The sequence below is a fragment of the Rhinatrema bivittatum genome, chromosome 8 (assembly GCF_901001135.1).
Source record: "Rhinatrema bivittatum chromosome 8, aRhiBiv1.1, whole genome shotgun sequence".
NCBI classification, from domain to species: Eukaryota; Metazoa; Chordata; class Amphibia; order Gymnophiona; family Rhinatrematidae; genus Rhinatrema; species Rhinatrema bivittatum.
Genome location: NC_042622.1, coordinates 212,925,842 through 212,941,358, shown reverse-complemented (window position 1 = coordinate 212,941,358; position 15,517 = coordinate 212,925,842). Strand labels below are relative to the sequence as shown.

Sequence of the window (15,517 nt, the reverse complement as noted above, 5' to 3'; positions counted from 1 at the left end):
GGGTATCAACAGAGTAAAAATACACTGTGAAAATAGAAAATGAACATACATTTATAATGAGTGTTATGGTTTTGAAGTGTTGGAGTGGATTCTTGGGTACGATGGCCACTCCCACGGGGAGGAGCCCCGTGAGGAACTGCAGTACTAGGCTAGACTCTAGACACGCAGATACAGAAGATTTGTATTTATTATACAGCTTGATGATACTATCAGGAGTGGCAGTAGTGAGATAACACAGTAGAAGTAGTCCAGGGGTCCTCGGCAGAAAAGACCCTTCCCACAGTAGTAGATGATAAGCAGCGCAAGGTAGTAGAGGAAGTCCCAGATACAGGTTCCCGGCGCTGAGCAGTAGGTGAGACAGACTGACAACGGTTAGATTACTCACTGAAGTAGGTAGCTGTATTGATGGAGATCCTGGCAGGCAGAAGTAGATGAATTGTAGGCACCAAGGCAGGGAAAGCAGGCCCTCGAGGAGCGAGTACCCGGTATCCCAGATAGGCACCTGAAAGAAAGCATAGGGCCCCCGAGGAGCAGGTACCCAGGTTAGAGATGAATGACCCCGGAGGGCAGAGAGAGCTTCCAGCGGCAGCAAGGAAGCGTCAGAGCAGCTTAGACTGGAGGCAATCCAATTCTTGCTAACTCAGGGGGTCATTTTTCAAAATGCGATAAGGCGTTTTCGCATGCGTTAAGGGCTTATCGCATGCGAAAAGCCCCGTTTTCGCATGCGATAGGCCTTTAATGCATTCGATAAGCCCTTAACGCATGCGAAAACTTGTTTACCACATGCGATCGCACCATATCGTATGGTGCGATGCAAATTCCAAAAATAGGAGAAGTTAGGGGTGGACTGGGTTAGCCTGTCTGCGAAGAGCTATTGCACAGCCGTAACGCCAATTTTAACTACACCTCTTTCAAATGCATTAGGCTGTGTGATAGCTGCCATGAGGTAAGGATTCATTGCCATGTCTCCTGTAAGTCCGATTTCAGCTGAATTGACAGCTTCAGAGCCTTGGGGGGAGAGAGGGAGAGAGAGGGAGAGAGAGACTGGCCATAATATCATGGCCCATAGGCAGGTATTTGTATCCCTATGGTAGGCCCACCTAGTAACTCGAGGTGGGGTTTAGGTATGAGTGTAGGGGGTTAGGGGCCACTTTGACATTCTACGTGACACCTACGAACAGAACAGTGGTCTCTTGTGAAGATTTGCTGGCCTTCGGAGTGAGGAAACTCACTCCAAGATGAGATTTGGACCTAGCTTGATGGACTCTCTACCTGGGTAACATCAAGCTAGGTTGAGAGAACATTGCCCATATCTCATCTTGGAGTGAGTTTCCTCACTCCGAAGGCCAGCAAATCTTCACAAGAGACCACTGTTCTGTTCGTAGGTGTCATATAGAATGTCAAAGTGGCCCCTAACCCCCTACACTCATACCTAAACCCCACCTCGAGTTACTAGGTGGGCCTACCATAGGGATACAAATACCTGCCTATGGGCCATGATATTATAGCCAGTCTCTCCCTCGCTCATTCTCTCTCTCATTCTCTCTCTCTCTCTCTCATGGTCCCCCAGTGGTTGAATGCAGGAAATACAACAGGTCTGGCACTTATTGCAGAATCTGAAATGGTATCGCAATTTGCACTAACTTAGCTCTTCGCACAGGTAATTAGTGCAAATTGCGATAAATACTATATTAGCATAAAACACACCCTTTTTGCTATCGCATGCGGTACTTACCGCATTTTGATAAATCCAGGCCTCAGTTTGTTAGCAAACGAAGGGCAGGCTAAATACTCGGATGGCATGACATCACTCGAGGAGGACACCCCCGAGGTTCCTGCCATGACATGGATAAAGATGTGGGTGGTGTGCGTGCGCACACCCTAGGAGGCCCTCAGGAGAAACATGGCAAATACTGTTGCCATTCTGGGGACGCTGGAGGAAGCGGCATGAAGACGCGGCAGCTGCCATCTTCCCAAGGCTTGAGGAGAGAGAAGGAAGAAAGGTGAGGCACAGAGGTCGAATCCATCTGAGACCGACGGACGCAACAGTACCCCCCTTCAAAGGGCCCCCTCCAGATCCCCTACCTGGTCTTGGTTTTTGAGGATGCGATCGATGAAATTGACAAAGCATCTCTTTATCCATGATATTAGCCAAAGGTTCCCAAGAGTTTTCTTCTGGTCCGTATCCCTCCCATGACAGGAGGTATTCCCAAACTCTGCCTCTCTTTCTTACATCAAGGATGGCATCAACCTTGTACTCTGTCGTCTTCTGTATCAACAGGAGTAGGTTCAGGTGTCTTGGTGGAAAACTCGCTAAGGACAAGCGGTTTCAGCAGCGAAACATGGAACGCATTATGAACCTTCATAGCTGGAGGAAGTTTCAGACTACAGGTGAGTGTGCCCAATCGTCAGAGAATAGGAAAGGGTCCGACAAAGCGTGGAGCAAATTGAGCTGATGGTAGCTTGAGTCTCAGATGCTTGGTAGACAGCCAGACCTTGTCACCAGGCTGGAATTCAGGAGCGTCAGGCTGCTTTTAGTGAGCGTCATAGCCTTTCTTAGCTCTTTGTCCTGCTTTTTGGAGCATCTCTTTAATCTTTCTCCAGAGCTGTTGTATATCTTTGGCAGTAGATTGAGCTGCCAGGGATGACACAGAAAGTGGACGTGGTAAAGGTGGTAAGGAATGTCATTCGTAGACCACTTCAAAAGGTGTAGATCCAGTAGATGATGCTGGGTGTGAATTGATGGCAAATTCAGCCCAGGGCAACAGTTCAGCCTAGTCATTCTGTCGTGAACCAACATAGGCACGAAGGAACTTCTTGAGAGTTCTATTCATTCTCTCAGTTTGGCCATTTGACTGAGGATGGTACACAGAGGTGAAGTCAAGTGTGATGTCTAATTTCTTACACAAGGCTTTCCAGAACTTTGCTGTAAATTGAGCTCCTCTGTCAGAAACAATGTGTTTAGGCATACCTTGTAGGCAAAAGATGTGACTGATGACTAGCTTAGCAAGTTCCATGGCTGAAGGCAAGCCAGGGAAAGCCACGAAGTGAGCCATCTTCGAGAATCGATCCACTGTAACTCAGATGGTATTGTTACCTTCAGAAAATGGCACGTCCACTACAAAATCTGTAGCAATGTGGGTCCAGGGCTCATCTGGTACTGGCAAGGGTTGAAGCAGGCCCCAAGGACGTCTGGGCGTAGGTTTCTGTCTGGCACAATTGGAACAGGAAGCTATGTATGCAAAAGTGTCTTCCTTCATGGTGGGCCACCAATAGTACTTCTGTAGCTTAGCCAGAATTCTTCGTTGACTAGGATGTCCCACCAATTTCAAATCGTGAGCCCATGCTAATAATCTCTTTCTTAGATTGCAGGGTACATTGGTCTTGCCCGGGGGTACTGGATGTGTAGCTGTCAAAATAACTCTCTTCGGGTCGATGATATGCTGGGATTTATCAGGTACGTCTTCAGAGAGAAAAGAGTGAGATAATGCATCTGCTCTGACGTTCTTATCACCAGGGCGATATTTCAGCACAAAGTCAAATCTGTTGAAGAACAGGGACCACCTTGCCTGACTATGGTTAAGGCGTTGAGCGTGACAGAAGTACTCCAGATTTTTGTGATCAGTGTAAACAGTGATCTGATGTTGTGCACCTTCAAGCCAGGGGCGCCACTCTTCAAATGTCATTTTTATTGCCAGTAGTTCTTTATCCCCAATGCCGTAGTTCTTCTCCGCTGGTGAGAAGCATCAGGAAAAGAAAGAACAGGGGTGCAAGATTTTAGAGTCACTGGTCTGGCTTAGCACGGCCCCTACGCCTATATCCGCGGCATCAATTTCCACAATGAAGGGTCGTGTAGGGTCCGGATGGCAGAGACATGGTTTACTTCAGAAGGCGTCTTTTAACTTCTGAAATGCTGTCACAGCTTCCATAGACCAAGTGGCAACGTTGGCTCCTTTCTTAGACATCGCTGTTAATGGAACAGCCAATGAAGAGTAATTTTTTATGAAGGTCCTGTAGTAATTGGTAAATCCCAAGAATCATCTAAGAGCTTTTAGACCAGTGGGTTGTGTCCATTTTTGAATACTCTCAAGCTTTTGAGGGTCCATCTGGAAACCTTTGTTTGAGACAATGTACCCTAAGAAGGGCACGGATTCCTTGTGGAATTCACATTTGGTCAACTTGGCGTACAAGCGGTTCTCGCGAAGTCTCTGCAGCACTCTTTTGACATCTTCCTGATGAGTTTTCAGGGCCTGGGAAAATATGAAGATGTCGTCTAAGTAGACAACGACACATTGGTAGAGTAGATCACGCAGAATGTCATTCATCATGTTTTGGAAGACAGCCGGGGCGTTGCACAAGCCGAAGGGCATCACCAGGTATTCAAAGTGCCCATACCGGGTATTAAAAGCCATCTTCCATTCATCGCAAGAGCGGATGCGAACTAGATTATAGGCTCCTTTGAGATCAAGCTTGGAGAATATCTTGGCTCCCTGTAGTCTATCGAATAGCTCCGAGATGAGTGGTAAGGGATAGTGATCCCTTACAGTGATCCTTGACCTATGTAGTCAATGCATGGACATAATGTTCCATCCTTCTTCCCTACAAAGAAGAAGCCTGCGCCGGCAGGAGACTTGAAGGGTCTTATAAGGCCTTTCTGGAGATTCTCCTGGATGTACTCTGACATTGCTTTATTTTCCACTACGGAGAGAGGGTAAACCCTTCCTTTGGGTGGTTCCATGTTAAGCTTCAAATTGATGGCGCAGTCGTATGATCTGTGTGGAGGCAATACATCAGCGGCTTCTTTAGAGAATACATCTTGAAAAGATGCATATTGAGGCGGTAACCCAGGCAACAATGGGGTAGTTGGCATGCAGGGTATTGGAGAGACTTCCATCAGGCATTTGCCATGGCAATCTGGACCCCAACGTGAAAGCTCCAAAATGGCCCAGTTGAATTGTGGCATATGCTTCTGCAGCCACTGTAACCAAAGTACCAAAGGATGCATGGCCTTCTCTAGCACAAAGAAGGAAATAGTCTCTGTATGAAGAGCACCAGTACGTAAGCTCACTGGTTCTGTAAGCAGGGTTACTTCACCCGGTAAGGGCTCTCCATGAATAGAAGACAAAAGAAGCGGAGACGTCATAGTAGTGGTTGGAATCCGCAAATGTTCCACTAGACGTTTCAAAATGAAATTGGTGCTGCCATTGTGTTAAAGGGTTGCTAGGCACATTCTTTTACTCCACATGGTTTGGCCGTGAGACAAAAGAATGCGCCATACAGCCACAATGTTTTTTCAGGGAGTTGTCCAGCTATCGCAGCAACACCCCCCTCATGATAGTGGGACCCCTCCCACGAAAAAACATTGTGGCTTGATGAATCTTAGCCAGATAAGTCTGAATATCTTCACTTATTGAGCTAACTGGGAGATTCATCAAGCCACAATAGGGCTATAATGCGCATTAAACAGCATACGTCGCGTGACAAATGCCATATATCGCACAATACAAGCTTTTTATAAAGAGATTGGAGAAAGTAAATAAAACCTGGCATAGTAATGTAATTTTAAGCTCTTAAACTCAGCACTTTAAGTTTTTACTATATTCTTATTTATTTTTCTAAAACTTCACTTTTAATATTTTATTCATCTTAGAATGATAACTTTATATAGAATATGAATTGCAAGAAAGACTTTTATTTTACATGTAAATTAATTATGGTACATGTATTGAAGGGACTAGTCAAACAAAATGTATCAAATAGTTTTATATAAGATTACATTCTGTAACTGGATCATTGTTGGCACTTATAACATTTTATCTATTTTAAATCTTTTATGATACTTTATGTGCCTTTTTGTAAACCGTTGTGATGGTAAATAACTTAATGACAGTATAGAAAAGATTTTCAATAAATAAATAGGGGTACATTTTAAAACACAGCGCGCGCGAACCAAAGTACGCCAGATTTTATAAGATATGCGCGTAGCCGCACGTATCTTATAAAATCCGGGGTCGGCACGTGCAAGGGGGTGCACATTTGTGCAACTTAAGTGCGCCAAGCCCTGCGCACGCTGCCCGTTCCCTCAGAGGCCGCTGCCCATTCCCTCAGAGGCCGCTCCGAAATCGGAGCGGCCTCTGAGGGAACTTTCCTTCCACCTTCCCCTCCCTTCCCCTACCTAACCCACCCCCCTGGCCCTATCTAAACCCCCCCTACCTCTGTCGCACAAGTTACGCCTGCTCGAGGCAGGCGTAACTTTGCGCGCGCCAGGCCGGCTGCCGCACACCATGTTCTGGTCTGGAGGCTGCGTCCACCCCCCCGGAACGCCCCCGGGCCAAAACCACGCCCGCGGCACCGCTCCCAGATGATGCGCCGACCGCGTCACGCCCCCAACACGCCCACACCAAGAAAGCACCGGGACTTACGAGCGGCCCGGGGCTTTGCGCGCACTGGAAGCCTATGCAATATAGGCTCGGCACGCGCAGGGGCGTTTTAAAAGGGTTACGCGCGTACCTTATGTGTGTAACCCTTTTAAAATCCGGCCCATATTGCGCAATATTCACGATAATTAACATAAATTTGGTCAAATTCCCTCCCCTATTCATGCATGCAAATATTGCGCAATATTCACGATAATTAACATAAATTTGGTCAAATTCCCTCCCCTATTCATGCATGCAAATCCCATGCAAAGCAGTGAACTGCTTATGGGATTTGCATGCATGAATTTTGCAAGTCCATGTAAGGAAGCTAATGCATAGGTAATCAGATGTAAATAAAATAATAGAGCTGACTTAGAAATTTGTCAGCACTTTATTTTAGCTACGTCTTTGGAAAATTGCTAATCTAACATGGGAGCATCGAGACCCTATTGCAGGTCCCAATGCTCCCACGTTAGATTTAAAGGGCCTACCTTCTAAAAAAGAAAAACTGTGTGTGTGGGGGGGGGGGTGTCAAATCTGACACACTTTCTTACTCCAGGCCCACCACGCAAAGCAAATGTTCACCTGATGATGGGGCCCCCCCAACCCAATCAGCATGTCTCAGATAGCAGTAATAGGGTACCTAGCAATCAATGTTCCCTCTAAGCAGTGCGCGGGCAAGGAGGTCATGAACCCCACACATGCAGCAAATCATAGAGCACACAAGAAATCCCAGTATTATCTGCATTATACTAACTCCGCTTATAAAAAGTTGCCCAAAAGAAAATTTTTCTTATGTAGCCTTTCAAAAATTAGAAAGAACATTGCCAGCAATCCCTCCCAACTCTATAAATTAAAAAAAAATCTCTGTGCAGCCAGACCCCCTTCCTGCCAAAATGCGATATGCAACACTGGCTATGCGATTATATTGTCAGATTCTCATCTAGGAAGATACCTAGATTGTGAACTTCCTTCTGTATATGGAAAGAGACCACATTTAGAGAAATTTGATCCACTGATACCAGAATTTCATCCCCGATAAGTAGTACTTCAGACTTTTCAGGATTTAATTTTAAATGTCATTCTTCTCATTGTTTTTCAGGTATTGAGCAGAGTATTGAACATGAAGAAGCAATGAACAGATCATCAGCAGACTTGAGGATACGAAAAACTCAGGTAAATCTGTGCTCTGTATACCAGGTATTGATATCAATCCCTGGCAAGTCTGTACTCTATGCCAGATACTGAAATTTATCCCAGGTAAATTTGTGCAGTTATGCTGGTTCTGAGATTAATCATGGATGAGGGATGTACTTTGTATAGTAATCTTGAGATGAATCATGGGCAAAACTGTGTTCTGTAGTATAGGTTTATTCTCACATTCCTGTATCCTTATGCCTTTCTCTCTGTTTGCTTAGACTATTTCAGAATCAAGTTCTCCTTGTTATCTGTTGTCATTTTGCTTCTCATCTGTTTTGCTATCTATGTGTGTATGTATATGTATTTATATTCAGGGATATCTTTACATTTTAGCTATATATTATTTTATTTTTATTTATTATAATTTATTACCTGCCTTTTTTTTAAAGAGAATTCACCCAAGGCAGTGTACAGAAAATTAAGCTGGCAATGGCATGAAGCAACAGGTCTTAAGGGGACAGAAATAAAGAATACAAGATATTGTTAGAGGCCTATAGATAATACATAGGATAATATACATATTTATTTATTATTTATTTTTATTTATTTAACGTGTTTTGGTTACCGTCATTCGGTTTTGCCATCAGAACGCTTTACAGAATCATGCAACAGGTTGTATATGCATCATCACAGTGTCATATCATGTAAGTTGATTACATATAGTAGTTACTATTTGCAAGGCTAATTACATATAATAGTTATTACTTGTAAGGCTAATTACATACTTACAATACAGGAAAGGTATTACATTTAAGAATTCTATGGTAGGTCTGGGGCTGTAACATTTTTCTTTTTGTTGGGTTGCGTGTGTACTTGGTGGGCTGGTTGGTTGAGTGAATTTGAGTAGGCTCTGGTGAACAGCCAGGTTTTCAGTTCTTTTTTGAACATTTTAATGCTTAGTTGAGATCTTATTCCCATTGGTATTGAGTTCCGTAGTGTGGGGCTGGTGATGGATATTGCTCTCTCACGTGTTGTGTTCAGTCAAGTGATTCTTGCATGAGGGATTTTTAGGAGGCCTTTGTTCCTTGAGCGTAGGTTCCATTTTGGAGTGTGAACTACGATGAATTTGCTTAGCCTTTTGTTTTGGTCTCTTATGATGATTTTATGCAGTATTGTTAGAATTTTGTATTCTATTCAGTATTTTATTGGGAGCTAGTGTAAAGAGATGAGTGTTGGTGTGATGTGTTCATATTCTTTTTTTGATCAGTTCAGAATTCTGGCAGCTGTGTTCTGTAGGATTTGGAGAGTACGAGTGGTAGTGAAAGGTAGTCCAAGGAGAAGGGCATTGCAGTAGTCTTATGTTAGAGAAGGTGAGTAGTTGTAGGACTGTTCTGAAATCATCTTGTGTGAGGAATGGTTTAAGACGTCTGAGTGTCAGTAGTTTGTGATATCCTTCCTTTATCTTGTTGTTTATGTGGATTTTGAAGGAGAGTTCTTTGTCAATGGTGATTCCTAGATTTCGCATATGGATGACAGGTGAGATTGTTGTTTTTGGGTTTTCAATATTGAGCGGCTTCAAGAGTGTTGTTTGTTTTGTCTAGGATGATTAATTCAATTTTATCAATGTTTATGATGAGTTTCAGGTCATTTAGTTGCTTTTTGATTTCTGAGAGATATATAGCTGTTTTATCGTATGTATCTTCTAGAGTGTTCTGTATTGGGACCAGTATTTGCATGTCATCAGCGTATAGGAAGTGAGTTGGTCCAAGATGTTCTAGTGTATGACAGATTGGAAGAAGGTATATGTTGAAGAGTGTAGCTGATAAGGCGGATCCTTGTGTAGCTCCTGTGTTGAGGTTGACTTTATTTGAGAGGTTGTTGTTTAACATCACTTGGAAATTTCTATGTGATAGGTAGGAGATGAACCATTTTAATGTGTTACCCTTGATCCCTATTTCAGATAGTCTGTCGATTAGATTGGAATGATTGACTGTGTCGAAGACAGCTGATAGATCCAGTAAGATTAATAGGTAACTTTGTCCTTTGTCAAATCCTCTGAGCACTGTGTCATTTAGCGAGAGCAGGAGAGATTATGTTGATAGCACTACATATGTTGATATTACTACATATAGACCAAACTGTGTGACAGAGAGAAAACATAAGGTTGAGGAACAGCAGACATAAAGCAGAGATATTTAAACATCATGAACTTCACTAGGCTTTGCCTAATCTACAAGGTGTTTCTCTGCTGAGCTGCCCATGGGCTACTAGCCGAGTGGGTAAGGAAATGGATCCATTAAGATAGATAACTTGTGCTGCCCTGTCCAAAGAAAAACCTGAAGTATCAAATATACTAGTCTAGTTTTTTATTTACATTGGAGGAAAAAAATCAGGAAATGACCCAGAATGTTGACTTGAATTTTATGGTTATGCCCAAGGGACCTGGTCTACCATTTTGGGTTTCTGATTAGTATCAGCTTGCACCTGCTTCCTCAAATGGAGGTATTCCTGAGTTAGGCAAATCACTTCTGGGAGAGAGTTCAAGTGTGAATGCTGCTCCTGAGAAGACCAATTGACAGGTATAGTTATGCTGGTATATGTCTGTATGTGTTATAGATAAATAGATGTAGATATAGATAGATAAATATATATACTTACAAGTGAATTTTAAAAGGAGTTAATCTTGTAAATGTAAGCATACTATTGTAGCAATTTTCAAAAGCCCACTTAAATGGGTAAAGTGCATTTACATGTGTAAATCCCAATTTTATGCACGTAAATCCTTTTTAAAATCACCCCCATAGGGAGACTGGGGGACAGTTTTCAAAACTATGCACTGTTGGAGAGTTCACGGGTATTTCTCCCCACATACTTTGCACACGTTCTCAAAAAGAAAGTAAGCCTAGGGAAAAAGTAGTCAAACATTTGCATCTCCTTTTTCTCCCACGACAAGAAGGATGGTAGACCTCATAGATGGGTGACATCATCAGATGGAGCCCTGTCACGAAACACTTTTGTCAAAGTTTCTAGAACTTTGACTGGCACCCTGAGCATGTCCAGCATGCCACTAAACCTGTGGCCACACGGGGTCCCCCTTCAGTCTCTTTTTTTTCCGCGCAGCAGTTGTCTTGCGGTTTTTAGGAGCTCTGTGTTATGTTCGTGGACCCTTGGGCTGGTTGGAACAGAAGATGGAGTGCTGTAGAGGTCCACAGCGAATGTCCCAACCAGGAGGCGGTTCGGAAGCTCGGTGCTGGCTGACGCTCTGGTCTACGGTGAAGTCCTATGCGACCAAGGACTAGACCCTCACTGGACGGATGGACGGTGTTGGACCGGGGAGGAAGAAGACTCTTCGCCCTGGAGACCGGCACTCCCCCGGGAGGAGCCCTTAGGAGTCCAGCCGCTGGGACTTCAGGAGATTCACCCTGGAAGCCGAAGTCCCCCCAGGAGGGGCCCGTAGGGACACGGCCGCTGGGACTTAGGCGACTTCCTGATGTTGCGGGTGGTCCGGATGCAGGCACCTCCTGCAGGTCGTGGTTCCGGACGGCTGGTGCCTCCAGCAGGTCGTAGGAAATCCAGGAGTCAGAGTCCAAGGATGGTCCGCAGCCAGTCCAGGGGTCGGTATCCAGAGAGCGATCCAAAGCCAGTCCAGGAGTCAGAGCCAGAGAGCGATCCGAAGCCAGTCCAGGAGTCAGAGCCAGAGAGCGATCCAAAGCCAGTCCAGGGGTCAAGTCCAGAAGAATCCACAGCAAGGGAAGCAGGCAGAAGTGGGACGAAGATAACCAGGAACGCAGCAATCACAGGACAAGTCCAGGAACCTTGTTGCAAGGCACAGAGGAAAGCTAATGCAGGGTACTTGTACCCTGAGGCGTCTGACGTCATCCTCTGTGCACCTGAGGGTTTTCCCGCGCTGGCCCCTTTAATTAGGACTCCTCCCCGCGCGCGCGTGTCAGGAGGCAGGGCCAGCCGCGTCTGAACGTCGGCGTCTCTCCCAAGGAGGGAGAGACACGTTGGAAGGCCTGCAAGCCCGGGGGCTGCTGCGTCCGACCCGGGGACGACTCGAAACGGCCCGGGCTGCCCCCGAGGTAGGTGGAGGACCCGGGGCACGGCCCGGGACCGCAACAGTACCCCCTCTCCTACACCCCCTTCCAGGAGGTCTGGGTTTACTTGGGTGATATAAATGGAATTGATGGAGGAGGTTTTTGTCCAGAATATTGACGGCGGGTTCCCAGGAATTCTCTTCGGGACCATAACCCTCCCAGGAAAGAAGGTACTCCCAACGCCTGCGATGATGCCGGACATCCAACACATCTTTCACTTGATAGATGGCATCGTCCTGTGCCATAGGTGAGGCTGATGTAGGTGCCTTCTTATGATACAGGGAAAGAACCAAGGGTTTCAACAAGGAAACGTGGAAGACGTTGTGAATCCGGAGCGTGCGTGGAAGTTGAAGGTGATAGGAGACAGCCCCAATCCTGTCCTTAACTACGAAGGGTCCAATGTACTTAGGGGCCAATCTCATTGAAGGAAGTCGTAGACGAAGGTATTTAGAACTTAACCATACCTTCTCCCCAGGAAGGAACACTGGGGCTGGCCGGCGCAACCGATCGGCCACTCTCTTCAGGATAACTGCCGCACGCTGAAGCCTCTTCCGGGTGGACTGCCAGATCTGGCGTAACTGTCGGGCAGTGGTTTGCACAGTGGGAGAAGTCACATCTACGGGTATCGGTAAAGGAGGCCGCAGGCGTCTGCCATAGACTGTGTAAAAGGGGGATTTACCAGTGGAAGAGTGCTTGTGGTGATTAAAGGAAAATTCTGCCCATGGGAGCAAGGTCACCCAATCATCTTGCAGGTCTCCCACAAAGGCATGAAGAAACGTCTTCAAAGACCGGTTTACCCGTTCCACTTGTCCATTAGCTTGTGGATGGAAAGCGGTGGTGAAGTCAAGCTGAACCCCAAACTTTTCACACAGTGCTCGCCAATATCGTGCCGTAAACTGGGAACCCCTGTCCGAGGCAATGTGAAGAGGAAGCCCATGAAGGCGAAAGATACGCTGCGTAAACAAATTCGCCAATTCAGGTGCTGAAGGTAGTTTGGAGAGGGGCACAAAATGGGCCATCTTGGAGAATCTGTCAATGACAACCCAAATCACCGTCTTCCCCTCTGAGGCAGGCAGATCTACGATAAAGTCGGTGGATAAGTGAGTCCAGGGTTCCGTGGGAATGGGCAGAGGCTGAAGAAGACCCCAGGGGCGACCGACAGGAATCTTCTGTCGGGCACAGGTTGGGCAAGAGTTAACGTAGAGGCGAACATCTTTCTTGAACTGGGGCCACCAGTAATATTCAGAGAGTAATTCCTGGGTCCTGGCTATTCCCGGATGACCGGCTGTTAGCGAGTCGTGTGCCCAAGAGAGAACCTTTTTTCGCAGTCTGAGGGGGACCACAGTTTTCCCCGTCAGGACCGTATTGGTGACTGCGAGGAGAACTTTGGCCGGATCAAGAATGTACCGCGGTGGATCTGGCAAATCGTCCATTTCAGCAGTACAGGAGAGGGCATCCGCTCGAACATTCTTATCGGCCGGTCGGTAGCGGAGACGAAAATCAAAGCGGCTGAAGAATAGAGACCACCTGGCCTGCCGAGGGTTGAGACGCTGGGCACGGCATAAGTATTCCAAGTTTTTGTGGTCCGTATAAACAATCACCGGCTGTTGGGCCCCCTCCAACCATTGGCGCCACTCTTCGAATGCCAATTTGATGGCTAGTAGTTCTTTATCCCCTATTCCGTAGTTCTTTTCAGTCGATGAAAATTTCCGAGAAAAGTAGGAACAGGGTAGGAGCTTCCCCTTAGGGGACATCTGACTTAAAACAGCCCCGATGGCCACGTCGGAGGCATCTACTTCCACAATAAATTGTCGTTGAGGATTGGGGTGCCGCAGGCATGGGTCCTGAAGAAATGCTTCTTTTCCTTGTACGTACCTGGATCAGTCCAGACCGTGGGTTATGTCCCCAATCCAGCAGATGGAGTCAGACCAAGCTTTGAGGGGGCGTCACCATATATACCACTACCCCCTCTGCAGGAGTTCAGTATCTTCTGACTCCAGCAGATGCGAGTAGGGTACCCTGGGGTTCCCCCATCGGAATAGGTTTTCTCTGTGCCTTCTTTTTTACCCTGTTTATTTCTCTTTGGCCTCTGCCTATTGTTGTTATTTGGATCAAGTTTTGTAGTTTAAAAAAAAAAAAAAAAAAAAAAGAAAGTTTCTCAATTTGTGGGGAGGTGTGTCTTTGCATCCTTGCTTACCCTCTGTGTCTTTCCTCTTCTCTGGACTTCGTTTTGGCCGGGGTAAGTTTGTGTTTTTGTTCGGTGCTTTTCCTTTGCAGCTCCCCAACCTCCTGTGCATCGCGGGTGTCGGTGGTGCCGGCATCTCTGCGCTGATTTCTCTGCCGGCGGCCATCTTGCAGCTCCTCGGGGGCTGCTGTGGCAGGCAGGAAGGACATCGTTGGCGGGTCGTGAGGCCAGGAGGGCCCCCCCGCAGCACTTGGGTTTATTCGGCAGGTAGCGCAGGCCGACCTCGGCCCCCCCCGCGGCGTCGTCTCTCTCTCTCTCGCGGCCCCCCCCGAGGCTCATTTAATTAATTTTCGCTGCCGTTTCTCCCTGCTACGCCATCCTGATGCTGCGGCCGTCTCGCTGCTCGGCTTGCGGCGAGCCGGGGTCTCGCATTTCTCGGGAGGGCATCTGCGCTCGGTGCCTTCCCGGGGGGGAAGGCACCTCGCAGTCCCTCACCGATTTTGCCTTTCTTCCTAGTTTGCCCGGGCAGCGTGGGCCGGCCCCTCCCCCATTCCTGGCGGGAACGGCGGCCATTTTACACACCCAGCGCCCTGAGGGGACTCAGGGACCGCTGGAGGATAGGGAGGCGGTTGCGGTTTCGCCCCCGACCCTGGTACCGGAACCGGGCCTGCAGGGACAGGGTACCACGGCCTCTCCTCCGTCCGGAGCCCCCTCGGGCAGACGGGGTTTTTCTCCAGAATTTATTCTGCTTATGCATACGGCATATTTGCAGGGGCTGGACACGCCGGCGGAACCTCCCCCGGCTAAGGTACCTCGCACGTCGACTTCTGCACCGGCCCCCCCCCCGTCTTTACGGGAGTGGGGGCCCCCAACCCCCCCGTTCGGGTTCGGCCTCCCCCAGGACCGGTGGGAGCGGCAACCGGATCAGCGACTCCCGACCCTGATGTTACGGACTTGGGCCTAGCGGACTCCACGCCAGACGGAGAAGATCCGCGCACACTGCGTCTCTTCCAGAGGGACGAACTGGATGACCTGATCCCGCTGATTATTCAGGAGTTGGACCTGGACCTTCCACCGGAACCGCCCGCGCCGGTAGCGCCCGCGGTTGTCACCTCGTCGAAGAAGGGGGATCCGGTCCTGGCGGCTCTTCGTCCGAGGGCCCGGGCTTTTCCCATCCACGAATCTTTCCTCCAGCTTCTCACTAGGGAGTGGGACACCCCGGAGGCTTCCCTGAAGGTCGGACGTACCATGGAAAAGCTGTATCCTCTGCCTGAAGATTTCCTGGATCTCATAAAGGTGCCAAAGGTGGACTCCGCAGTGTCAGCAGTCACGAAGAGGACGGCGATCCCAGTGATGGGAGGAGCGGCCCTGCGGGACACGCAGGATCGCAAGTTGGAAGTGTTCCTTAAAAGGGTCTTTGAGGTCTCCGCGCTGGGGATGCGAGCAGCGATGTGCAGTTCCCTTGCCCAGCGGGCAAGCCTCCTCTGGATACAACAACTCCTCACGTCCCAGGCCCTGCCTCCCGAGGAGGCCGCCCAGGCGGATAGACTGGAGGCGGCGGTTGCGTACGGGGCGGATGCCTCGTACGACCTGTTCAGGGTGCTGGCACGATCCATGGCTTCGGTTGTGGCGGCCCGGCGTTTGCTGTGGCTTCGCAATTGGGCGGCGGATACGTC

At 47.8% G+C, this 15,517-nt stretch overlaps 1 protein-coding gene across 1 annotated transcript in view; it reads left to right on the top strand.

Annotated features, from left to right (window-relative positions):
• Positions 1 to 15,517, top strand: part of STX1A (syntaxin 1A) — a 447,455-nt gene that overhangs the window by 274,529 nt on the left and 157,409 nt on the right. The window contains exon 5 of the mRNA XM_029613098.1: positions 7,522 to 7,595. Within this exon, the coding sequence (XP_029468958.1) occupies positions 7,522 to 7,595 (74 nt within the window). The remainder of the gene's footprint in view (positions 1 to 7,521; positions 7,596 to 15,517) is intronic.